The sequence below is a fragment of the Ursus americanus genome, chromosome 6 (assembly GCF_024610735.1).
Source record: "Ursus americanus isolate L20-20 chromosome 6, mUrsAme1.1.p, whole genome shotgun sequence".
Classification (NCBI taxonomy): Eukaryota; Metazoa; Chordata; class Mammalia; order Carnivora; family Ursidae; genus Ursus; species Ursus americanus.
This window is the reverse complement of record NC_142132.1, coordinates 4669052-4681527: the sequence shown is the minus strand read 5'-3', so window position 1 is coordinate 4681527 and position 12476 is coordinate 4669052. Positions and strand designations below refer to the sequence as shown.

Sequence of the window (12476 nt, the reverse complement as noted above, 5' to 3'; positions counted from 1 at the left end):
GGCGAGGTCAGGATCCCCCAGGACTGGACACGGATTCCTGGGCCACCCCACACCTCCCTGGGTAGACGGAGGCCTGTCTGCGGCCGCCAGCTCCGGCCTGTGGCCAGGGTAGCAGGAATCAGTAACCAGCAAGGCCTCGTCCCCCAAGTGTGCCTCGGGGCCTCTTGCCAGCTCCCACATGCCTGCTCCGTCCCCTCTTCCCTCTCCATTCCCAAGACTCCCAGGCATAAAACTCAAGGACTTCTCTGATATGGCATTATTTGGTGAATTGTTTAGTGTTCTCCAGAGACACAGAATCTGTAATATGTATATTTATATTTTCATTTATATCTGTACCTGTATCTATATCTGTATTTATACTTATTATAAGGAATTGGGTCACACAATTGTGGAGGTTGTCAAGTCCAAAATATGCAGAGCCAGTATCCCAGTTTGAGTTTGAAGGCTGGCAAGTGGCTACAGAACCAGAGAGAGTGATGTCCCAGTTGGAAGGCAATCAGGCAGGAAGAATTCCCTGTACTCACAGAAGGCTCAGCACTTTTGTTCTATGCAGGCCTTCAACTGATTGGATGAGGCCCACCCACAATGGGTGGGGGGTGTGATCTTCTTTTTTGAGACCACCAATTTAAATGCTGAATCTTATCCAAAAAGCACCCCCTCTAGAAACACCCAGAACAAGGTTTGACCAAATATCTGGCAGCTTGTGGCCCAGCTAAGTTGACACAAAATAATTAAGCAGCATACTTGCTTATCACAAGGCCTTGGGAAAACGGAAATTACCACCTTCCCTCCAGAAGAGAAAGTTTGGGTGAGGTGATTAGAAGTGGCACCATTCGGGCTGGGGTCAGGGGGTTCAACCCCCATGCAACTCAGGAGCTTTGTATGATTTTCTGACCCCACACATGTCCTACAAATATACCCTTAGCCCCCAAGAGGAGGGAGAGGTGGAGCTCAGTCCCTGACGCCAGCCCCCAGCAAGGACAGCAAGAGCAGCACTGTCCTTGCATGGAAAGCCGGAGAAATCCAAAACCACATAAAAGGAAAGACAGAAGCTCCCAGCACATGGACGCTGAATTTGTCGTGCCGCCTCTTTGTCAGCTGGCCTCCGGGTGCCAGGTCACTGAGGTCGCTGGCATTATTCCACAGCCTGGGACCTTCCCAACCTGCCCCGAGGACAGTGTGTCCCTGTGCCCGGCAGAGAGGAGCTGGCTGCCGCTGGCCCAAGGCCTAACACCTGCAAAAACACTTAACGACAACAACAGATCTACCAGGCGGAGCATAGTGTGCCCAAAGCAAAGAAGCAACCGTGGAGCTGTGTGGGCGCTCCTACAGATGACACCCAGGGCATCTGTCGGGGTGACGCAGCCTCACCCCTGGGCCTCTTCGGTTCACTTGAGAGTAAAATGATTGGCTCATGAGACAGCTGTGGGTGTCAGGTGCTCCTTTCAGGAAGAGGGACTGCGGTGTGATCTCGTGCCCATCAGAAGGGATGTGACACTCACAGCTGCTTGCAGCTTCTGCTGGGAGCCTTATGGGCTGGGCAGTGGCTGCTGGTCACACAACCAGAAGGGAAATCGACAGTGGCCCCACTTCAAGATCTCGGTGATACCATGTGGACAGGCTCCATTGACCTAGAATTCCAGGGTGGGGGGAGCCTGTGTGAAGTGCCCTTTGAAACTTTGTTCCCCAAGAGAAGGGTCATTTGGGATGATTCCAGCGCATTGCCACAGTGTACCAATTAATCAGAAATCATTTCATTTGTTCATTGAGCAAAATGTATTAAAATGTATTCCTTTACACAGGAGTCGAAGGTAAAGATTCACAAACAGTGTAACAAAATGTTGCTGTCCATGTTACAGGAAGGATTCCTAAAAAATTAATAAGAATTAATTAATTAATAAGAAAAAGGTAACACAGGAAAACGGTGGAGGGTGTGACCGAGCCAAAGGCAAATATCGAATTGATGTTTTATTAATCATGAGATGATGCTTAACTCTGTGGAAGTTAGGGAAATGCAAATGAAAGTGGTATTATTTTACTTACCAGATTGACAAAAATTAAGAGAATTGCTCATAGCTGGGAGAAATAGGCTCCATCACCCAGTCTAGGGGAGCATGGCAGCTGGAAGTTTTGCAGGTGGCAGTCTAGCAGTTTCTATCACACTTACTGTGTGTGCACACGGATGCACAGAGTCCCCTTCCCGGGCCCTTCTATGGAAGCACTTTCAAGACACACAGAGATGAAGTTGCGAGATGTAAAACTGTAGCTAAGAGCCAAAAAGTTGGAAACAACCTAAATGCCCTTTGAAATCTTGGTTATTCAGAAAGTGGACATCCAAGAAGCAGTTAAACAAAATGAAGAGGCTCATGTGTGCTCGTGCAGAAGCTTTTCCAAGACAGATGACCCAGCGAGGAAGGCCAGTCACAGAGCTGGCCTGATAGCGGATGTCATCCGTTTTTTGTTTTTTCCACGTTTCACTTGGCCCAGGGGACACGGCCTGCAGAGGCTTTTTTCTGGACCATAGTGTTTCTCAAAACTGCATTTAGGTTAATTACTTATCCATATTTAAAAATCAGATAATTTTTTGCGTGAAAATATGAATTTCTTCTTTTGGCAAGCTGGCAGAACTGGATACTCAGGTGGGGGAGGGGGGCACTTCTAGTTCTCCCAGCCCCCACCAGCCCTGCCAGCTCCTGAGTGTTCCTACCTGATCTCCACCCGCCAGAACAGAGGCCGCTGCTGACAATTGTCTTCGTGATCTCCGAATTGTGCCCCTGGGCACAGCCCCACTCTGGAGCCCTGGGTCATTCTGCCTGGGTCCTCAGGGGTGTGCTATGGAGACGCCCACCTCGGTCACTGTAGCATTTACTGGAAGCAGCCTGAGCTGGACCCTGGAGCCTCCTGACAAAGCCCTCCAGGGATGGGCTGTCTGTGGTCCAGGCGCCCCGCAGAGCTCCAGGTCAGGCCCACAACCCTCAGCCACCAGCCCTCAGACGGGCGTACCAGCCGGTCAGTCACTGCCAAGATGCACGCTGAGCTGGGGCAGCCTGACCTCCGTGCAAATGCAGAAGTGCGGGGAGGAGAAGGGCACCCGCCCATGCTCTGTGGTTGCATTTGGCAGGGCAGGGATGGAGCCCAGTCTGGGGTGTGGAGCGTCCAGACCCTCGCTGGGGCTGGGCCCAGCTCTGCCCCTTGCTGCCAGGCATCTCCCCCATCAGCCTGCGCTTGAGTTGGCCCCAAGTCCCCGGCAGAGCCGGGAGGGTACTCCCTAGATGGGCAAGTGTGGAAGCCTCAGGCCAGGTCAGCTTCCCAGGGGAGCTCTGCAGCAGCAGGTGGGGCCAGAGGAGAGGGCCTGGCACACACGCTCTTAGCGGCTCAGCCTGGCGTCACCCTGGCTTTGCCCTGCTGCTTGGCTGGTGAGGTGGCCAGCCAGATGGGAGAGGCACTGGCTCCACCTGGGAGGAGGATGTCTTGTTCATTGGCCAGGTTCATGGTGGCCCGGGCCACCTTGTTTCACAGACCAACTGTCTCCCAGGGCATTTGTGCATCAAGTGGTCACTGGGGTCAGTGACTTTTGTCATTTCTTACAAATACCAGCATTAGCCACTTACGGTGGGGCTGGAGTCAGCATGAGGCCCTGGGGGTGGAGGTTGCTTACAACCTGGGACATAAGATGCAGATTAAGACCTTTAGAACACAGCAGGAGGGGGTGCGGGGGAGGGAAGCTGCAGGCCTTCAGGCCCCTACTGGGCTCAAGGCCATGCTTGGTGCTTCTGGGAACTCAAAGCCAAGAAAGCCCAGTTGTTGCCTCTGAGGGGTTTCCACTGAATCAGAGTGAAGGCGGTCCCCCCCAGGGCCTGTTCAGTCCAGCAGAGTGGAGTCTGTGCTTACAGAGACCCTCTGTGATCCACAGGAGGGGAGCCAAGTGGGCTTCCTGGAGGAGGCGGCATTTGATATGCTCCTTGGGAGCGGGACATTTTGGTGACAAGAGGGCAGCATGGCAGTCTGGGGAGGCAGGGGCTCAGTCAGAACTTCAGGGGAGCGGTGGCAGCCAGGTCACCAGAGCCCCTCAGAGTCTGGGCTCACTGGGCAGGTCCTGGGCAGCCACAAGGCAGCTGCTCTTCGTCCAAGGACGTGGGACCTTCTGAATGAGGAAAGTCAACCTGGACCAGTAGGACTGGTTGCTTCAAAGCTCAAAGCTCCGGAAGACCTGATGGTGGCATGGCCATACACCTCCGCCTGACCCAAAGGCCAAGCTGCACCCCGTGCCTGAGCTCATGCCCAAGGCCCCGGGAGCTCCCCACGCTGCCCTCAGATAGAACAGCGAGGCAACTAATCCTCTACTCTCCTCTGCCTCCCCATGATGGGGAGAGGCAGGTGCCCCAGGATCCCAGGGAAACAGGTTACTTGAGAGTCAGGGGATCCCCGTTGTGCCTTCACTGCCCCTCCCTAGGGAGCCAGAGACATAGTCACCGGGCCCTCAGTTCAAGCTCCCTTCCCTGTATCGGTGCTACCCGTCTCAGTGGTGAGCACGGTGGATCAGGACGGTGGCCTGCAGTGCAGACTCTAAAGTGAGGTGCTGGTGTGCAAGAAGGATGATGGAGGAGGTTCTGGTATCAGGGAAGAAGTTCTAATGCAATGGCGGGGCAACTAATTTGCAAACTGTAAAGGGCAGTCTAGTGTTGGGGCTCTTTCCTTGCCCAAACCCCACTTTGCCCGTTGTCTGAGTCCTTGCCTTGGGTCCCCCATTGGAATGGGGACCGGCTCTGCCTGCAGGCCCTCCTGACCCTGACCGGGGCGCGCCCCAGCCCCTGCTGGCCTGGCTGCTGCTGCCTCTGCTGCTCTTCGTCCTCCTTCTGCTCCTCGCCGCCTACTTCTTCAGGTAGGAGTGTCCCTGGGGCGCGGGCGGACTTGCCCCGACCAGCTCTGAAGAGGAAATGAGCTCCTCGAGGCTGCAGGGCGGGTGTGGGCCCAGGCAGAGGGTGGCGGGGCTGGGGACGGGCGGGGTTGGGGACCCGAGGGACTGGGGACCCGAGGCCGGGGTGACTCGGCCCAGCCATGAGCAGCAGGAAGAGCTTCTCCCGGCTCACCTGGTGGGTATCGCTGCGAAGGGCCCTGCGTTCCGGGAAATGTCCCTGGGCCCGAAGCTAACCGGTCTGTGTCTCCAAGGTTCAGGAAGCAGAGGAAAGCCGTGGTCAGCGCCAATGACAAGAAGATGCCCAACGGAATCCTGGAAGAGCAAGGTACCCAGGGGGCAGGGGGTGGGGGGTTGGGGCTTGGGGGGGGGAGGTGTGCTCTTTCTGACCACGCAGGGGGCTGTTGTCTGTTTTTTGTTTTAAATGTTAAACTCCTTCAGCTCTGAGACTCTGATCTGGCTTTCCCTGGTAGAGTGCTAGCATTTGCGATGGTAGAATTTTACCATTTCAAGACTTTTCTCCATTTCTCTCTGGTGGGAAACAGACACTTGAGGCTTTCAGTTTGTGGCTTCGTTGGAAACACTGTTCACATCCTGTCGTTTTTTACAGGGTTTGACATGTAATATTTTTCGTAAGCCCTTTACAGTCCTTCTAAGATGAGACAGCCTGGTTCATACCCTGAACGGCTCCCCAGAAATTCACGCTCTTTTCGGGTCGTGATGCAAAAAAGGAGCCAACCCGTCAATGTGTGTTGTGGGGATGGTCGCCCTCGGTGGAGGGCTTTCCCGGCCTTTCTTTCTGGCTCTGAGTTCAGTGCAGAAAGGGTTAACGCAACTTACAAGGCCCATTGTTTGTTTTCCCCCCACACATCTAGATGGCCGAGAAAGTTGTGTGAGGCAGGGGCTTTCAAAAGTATTGGTTCACACCAGTGACTGTCACTTCCTCTGGTCGCTTGCTGCCTGATTGTTCCATGGTTTGAGGGAACAAACATGCTATCAGATTCAAACACAGTTGCAAAACTGGCAGCAGGGAAGGTGGAGAGGCTGGAGGGCAGTTTCGCAGTGCCGGGGTGGCAGCGCCCCCTGTTTGGTGCTAACGTGGCCTCCAGGGGCCCCCTTCCTGTCCCCTCTCCCTGCCCTGCACATTTCAACAGCCTGAATGGGAGGGAAGAAGGTGTGGCTGGCAAAACCCAGAGGCCGCACCAGACTCCTGACACATCTCTTGGAGGAATGAGCCCTGGGAGGAGTTCTTGGCTGGGCTTCAGAACAGCTCTGCAGGTGGGGACAGGCCCTTTGCAAGCACGACAGCAAAGGTTTCATGTTGACCCTGTCAAGAATATCGGTGCATGGGGCCCCTGGGTGGCTCAGTCATTAAGCGTCTGGGATCCAGCCTGCATCGGGCTCCCTGCTCCACTGGGAGCCTGCTTCTTCCTCTCCCACTCCCCCCTGCTTATGTTCCCTCTCTCGCTGGCTGTCTCTCTCTCTGTCAAATAAGTAAATAAAATCTTCAAAAAAAAAAAAAAAAAGAATATCAGTGCATTTCCCAGGGAGAAAAGCGCATGCCAGGGATTTCTCCTTTTGTCTCACTCTGAATTTATGGAAGGAATTTGTCCAGGAACTCCCCTGAAGCCAGCCCTTCCCAGTGCCTCCCTGCTCGCTCCCTGCAAAACAAGGACGGTGTTTGTCTTATTTCTCCTGGAGCTTATGGGGTTTCAGCAACTAGGACTGTGTGTGTCACAAAGCAGGCAAGGCTGAGGCTCATATCCTAACCGATTCCTGGTGTATTCCCAACTTGAACAGAAATGATTCTTCCTAATTTATTAACATAATCATTCTCCCTATTTCAAACCTGGAAAATTGAACTGAAGGGTGAAGCTGCCCAAATCCTTTGCGGAAGGAGCAGGGGGCTGGGGGACTGAGATAAGGCGTCTGTGGTTGTTGGGAGCAGGTCACTCCCCCCCTCAGGGACACCCCTACTTGTAAATGGCATGGGTGTATTGCAGGGGACAGACCTCTGTGCTCAGATGCTCAGGGCCTCGCCTGGCCCTGGCTGCATGATCTGAGAGCAATGGGCCCCCCTCTAGCTGTGTCTTTCCTCTAGGAATGCTGTCAGTCTATCTGGTTAATGAGTCAGCCATCCGGGAGTACGACTCAGTGGCCCCCATGTTTCTTTTGGTCCCACAGAGCAGCAAAGAGTGATGCTTCTCAGCAGGTCCCCCTCCGGACCCAAGAAGTACTTTCCCATCCCTGTGGCGCACCTGGAGGAGGAGATCCGCGTCCGCTCCGCAGATGACTGCAAACGCTTTCGGGAGGAATTCAATGTGAGTGTGTGTGGGGGGGGGGGGGCGGGGGATCCTTTGTCTTCTTGTCCTGGGGTCAAAAACCCCGACAGGCGGTGCCTTATTTCAGGATCGATTGCCCAGAGACTGGAAACTCTTGCATCGGTCCTGACGCTGTCCCCAAAGTGAGCTTCTGGAGACCTAGTTTCTACTGCAGGGCACCTTCTCCTTTTCGTTGCTCATTCTTAAGATGAGACGCTTGCGGGAGATGTTCCTGAAGGCTCCTTCCAGTGCGAACACTCCCGAGTGCCATGTCCTAAAATCTAGCGTGACAGAAACACGGTTGTCTCGCGAATGTGGAAGACCAGGGTCCGAGCAGGTGGCAGTGGGACAGCTCCGTGTTGAGAACCGTGGAGCCCCCACCCCACCGCTGATGGGCTTCAAGGAGCTTACGCATCTCGCTGGCATAGGAAATGTCCCTCTTCTGATGCACCCCAGAGCTGAATTAAGCAGTCGTGGGGCTGCCTGAGAGCCCTTTGGTTTCGGGTCTGCTTCAGCCTCTTGTCTTCATCCGGCTACTGTGATTCTGGATGAATTTTTTGCTGTGACCTTAACGATGGCAGCCACCGACTCGGATGGCTTTCACCAATCCGGACAGCCCCCCGGGTAGCAAACCGATTCTCCCAGCTCTCAACACAAAATACGAACATGCATTCGTGACCCCCTCTCTGGTGTTGCTGATGTTATAGTCAATGTCCTGTGACCTGTGACTCTGTTAGACAAAGACAGAGAGACACACACACACAGAGGCAGAGAGAGAGGCCTGGGTGGGCCGCCGGGAGGACAGACACCAGGAAGAGCAGCCCTGGATGTCGCCGTTCAGAGTTTATCCCTGACCGTGTTTTGAGTTTTGCTTTCCGCACCCTTCCTTATTTCGCGCACGGCCACGTGCTGAGTGTGGAAGTAGCAAGAGGAGCAGCCGAGCTGACTGGCCCTGGCACGCGGCTCACATGGGTCAGCTGCGCCTGCCCCGCCGGCCTCCACCGCCGGGGGTGGGGGGACTTGGGGAGCAGAGCGGGCCCGTCTTAAGGACCTTACGGCTCCACGCGAGGCTCAGACAGCGGCTTCATAAACAGCAGTTTATGCAGTTGTTTTCCCCAAAGATGACACTGCGGCAGACGGGGCACATATCACAGGGAAGCGTCCTGTGAGGGCACGGGAGGTGACGGAGCATTTCAACTGCACTTTACTTATTTTTTAACACACGCCTGGTCGGCCTTTATCCTGCTTCCTTTTAATTGTTTCTAAATGTGTCCCTCCCCTCTTTTTTTGAGAAATTAGGTCATATTGAAAGACAGCTCTAAGCAGTATTGTTTTGCAATCTGTCAGCCACATAAGAGAAGTTGATTCTCCATGTCCAAAATAACTGTGCAGGTTTGCACAGTATGACTTTTCCCCTCCTGCCTTGTCCCATTTCCCCTCGCACTCAGGTTTCTCCCTGCGGAGGGGGTGGCTGGCCTCCCCAGCAGAAAGCCATGAGTCAGAACCGGCTGACTCTGGGGCCATCTCGAGGGAGGAGTGAGGGCCACTCCAACGGAGGAGGGCCAGAAATAGGGTTGGGCAGGTGAGGCCCCCGCCCCAGGCACAAAAAAACCCTCAGTTCGCCAAGATACATAATATTTAATGCAACAAGCAAATATATCCAAATCAGCGTGAACAATCCATGCTGAACAAAACAGTACATTTGTAAATAAAGACAGAGTCATGCCGACAGATTTCTCCCGTGGTCCCGGGCTCCAACGTGGCTGTCTCTGTTTTGGTCATCATTGGGTTTTTTTTGCTTTGATTTCGACTTTAAAAAAAAAAATTAAATGTTGCATTTGAATATTATTTTACCTTGATTCCTGAGTTTTGGGGCACCACTTTAAATTGGGTGCCTTGCTCTTACCACCCTCTGGAAGCCTCAGGGCAGGGCAGGGTGGGCAGATACCTGGCGCTGGGGGACTGAGGCGAGCTGCTGGTACTCTCTGGACCCCAGTGTGCTCCTCTCACGAGTGAGTGAGAGCTGGCCGTGTCCTCAGCCACGTTAGTGTGGCTTCGGTCTTGTCAGAGCCCTGGAGCCTGCCAGAACCGGCCCAGCCCTGGCCCAACAGATGAGCCCACTTGAGCTGGACGATTGTACCTCATCTCCTTCCTCCTCCCCCCCACCTCCCCGTCCTGAGTTCCAGTCCCAGAAACTGGGAAGGGACAGATGAGTCTCAAAGTCGTCCATCCAGACGAGTTTGGACATGTGTGTATTGTCGACCCAAAGCTTCAGTGGACAGACAGGGTTTGGTGCTGGGGTCAGCTCAGTGGAGTGGTCAAGGAGTGAATGCTGGCTTTGGCCTGCCTGAGTGGCTGGCCCAGCTTGTCTCTTACCAGCCTGGAGGGCTTGGGCCATTGCTTAACCTCTGCCTGCCTCAGTTTACTCAACTATGAAATACGGATGCTGCCTGCCCCCATAGGCTTGTCCTGACATCAAAGAGGTAGGTGTGTACCTAGCTTAGCTGAGAGTCTCCAGGAGAGGGGTCTGGGGCTGCCATACTTTATAGGACTACTTCTGGGAGCCTCCAACCTCAGTCTCCACCCCGCAATGATGGAGTGCTAGCCCAGCAAAGTCTGTTTCAGGCCCCCAGTTACGCCCCAGCAAGGGAGTGCTATTCAGGCCAGGAATATCCCACCTCCCCAGACAGAATCTTCCGAGTCTCAGACCAGCAGTTTATTCCAAGCCCGGGCCCGGATCCAGCCCCTATCATTAGTGTTGTAGAAAGGCACGGGGGAGGTGCCGCCAGGAGAGGTCCCGACACAGCATGCAAGCCAGAACTGTCCGCTGGAGCTTGCTGGAACAGCCCACACCTGGCTCCTCTCTGCTCTTCTCACTTGGCTACCACCTGCCCAGCACTGCAAAGCGGGGAGGAAGAGGAAGGGACGTGACCTGTGGCTCCTCCTGTGTGTTCGTTGACATGAAATCTCACCTGGAGCGAGCAAGCACACAAACCAACCCTCTTCAGCCAATGTATGTAACTGGACAGTCAATCCAAGGTATTTGTTGACCGGTTACTGTGAGCGCGGCTCACGCCCGCACTGCGGGGGTGACCCAGTTACGGCAGAACCCTCCCCCGGGTGCTGTCCCGTTTCCCCTGTGCCATCTGAGCGGCTCGGAGGCGCAAGTCCACGGGCACACTGACAACAGGAGAAAGCGATGGGCCAGCCTCTCGCGGCCATTATTCTGTGTGCTTGGATACGGAGACATGTTCCATATACAGAGCACTTCGCCTCTCACGCCAAGCGGCCCTCTGTGCCCCCCGCCGAGCCAGTGTCGCCACCCCAGCTCTATATTCCAGGTCTTAGGTCACTGCGGGGGGAAAGGGTGGCAGGGCTGGGTTCATGCTCGCCACCTAGACCCCTCCAGCCTCTCCACCCACCACGCTGTAGCCGCCCCACCTTCTGAGGAACAAGGAGGCTTCTCAGGTTCTCTCTTTCTTTTTAATGTATTATTTGTATATTTAATTTAATTATATTTAATTTTTAGAGCAGTTTTAGGCTTGCAGAAAAATTGTGCATAGAGTACAGGGTTCCCATCCCTGCACACAGGTTCCCCAACTAGCAGCATCTTGCCTTAGTGTGCTCCGAGAGTCCCAACTGATAACTAATATTGACTCGTCACTATTTCAAGTCCAGAGCTGGGGTTCCTGTGACATGCATCGTGTGGGTTTTGACAAACACATACCATCTTACATCTGCCATTACAGTATTATAATCCAGGGCTGAGGTCAAAAAGAACTTTCAGGTATAGAAAATGAGAAGTCCGGAGAACGTTATCACCAATTCCTTGTTTGGGGGGTCCAGAAGGTCAGTGTGAAGACGGCTTTGATAAGAATCAGGCCTTCAGGCAGAGAAGGTGCTGGTTCCAAGGCCCCCACCAGGCTGGCCTCCACCCCGGCCCTGCCAGAGCCTCTACCCACGGCCTTCCAGGGTGGTGACCCCAAAACAAGAGAAAGAAGACGCTGGTGGGCAGGGGCTCAGTCGGTGATGGAGAAGTTCTCCAGCCCGGGAGAGGGAGGCTCTGGGGACCTATGCATGGCAAGTTTGTCCCGTCTGACTCGCGGGGTGAGCAAGCCTCGGCCTCAGCTGCACTGTGAGGACTGCCCCCACCCCCCGGGGACCTTACACTTGAAGAAGTGAGCACCCTCCTCCTGGCCTCATGCCAGCTCCAGGCCAGACAGCAGGCCCCGACCCCGGGTCTGCCCCTTGCAGGCCGGGTGACTCTGGACGTATCTGCAGCAGCCTGGGGATCCGTTTCCTCATCTGTAGAACAGAGGTGATGCTGGTGTCATCTCAGGGTATCTTGGGAAGCCTGGGGCAGCTGACCGAGCTCCTCCTACAGGGCCTGGCACATCAAAGATGCGTGCTCAGTATTCACACTCGATACTTGAATTCCTGTGCCCCCCACCCCGGTGCAGTCAGTGTTTAGGTTAATGTAGAGGGACGTGATTTGGGGGTTCAAAAGGCTCTTTCCCACTGTGCATTGCAAGGGTATCATCTGAGTGCAGCGGGGGTCCCAGCAGCCAGCATATGCTGGAGCCAGCAGGATGGGAGGGGTCCCAAGTAATGAAAGAATAGAAGTCAGGGAACCCGGGGTTCAAGTCCACTGAGCGGCACATCGGTTCCAGGGTCCTAGTGGCCCCTCGGTGTCTTCATCCAAGGCTGGGGGCATTAGGACAGAGCTTCGGAAGCCAAGGGTCCACACAGGACCCCTGGGGAATCTTCATGCCGATCCAGGGTGGGGCTGGGGTCTGCACTATGCACAAGGGCCCGGCTGTGCGTCAGCTGCTGCCCCGCGAGCTCACGGTGTCTCAAGCAGGAGGCTCATGGCTGAGTTCTCTGCACATCATTCCACTCAGCCCTCAGCCCAGCCCAAAGGCACAGCAGGCCTTTCCAGCCACTCTGCACAGGCGCCCTTGCTCTGCCCCTCCTGGCCCCGAGCTCTCCTGTGGTCAGCCTGTATTTGTAGACTGCCTGCTCTGGGCCGGGTCCTGTGGCTCCCAGGGACTGGGTGACAATGCCCGGGCAGGTCCCTGCCTTCGTGCAGCTTCGGGTCCAACTGTGAGGTCATCGTTATGTCCACAGCTCTAGATCGCCCTGAGGGAATGCCGGCCTGTGTCTTCGTGGAGTCTCTGCCCAGCACCTGGCACAGCCCGAGAGGCAGAGAGGGCCGTGGACTGCAGGTGGATTGTTGAGAC

At 54.9% G+C, this 12476-nt stretch overlaps 1 protein-coding gene across 4 annotated transcripts in view; it reads left to right on the top strand.

Moving 5' to 3' along the window:
• Positions 1-12476, top strand: part of PTPRE (protein tyrosine phosphatase receptor type E) — a 153109-nt gene that overhangs the window by 110104 nt on the left and 30529 nt on the right. For 3 of the 4 annotated variants that reach the window (XM_045809503.2, XM_087862572.1, XM_045809505.2), the window contains 3 exons: positions 4777-4882; positions 5170-5243; positions 7100-7236. In XM_045809503.2, the coding sequence (XP_045665459.1) occupies positions 4777-4882; positions 5170-5243; positions 7100-7236 (317 nt within the window). Of the gene's footprint in view, positions 1-4776; positions 4883-4957; positions 5094-5169; positions 5244-7099; positions 7237-12476 lie in introns of those variants that run through there. The other variant, XM_045809506.2, reaches the window with a different exon arrangement.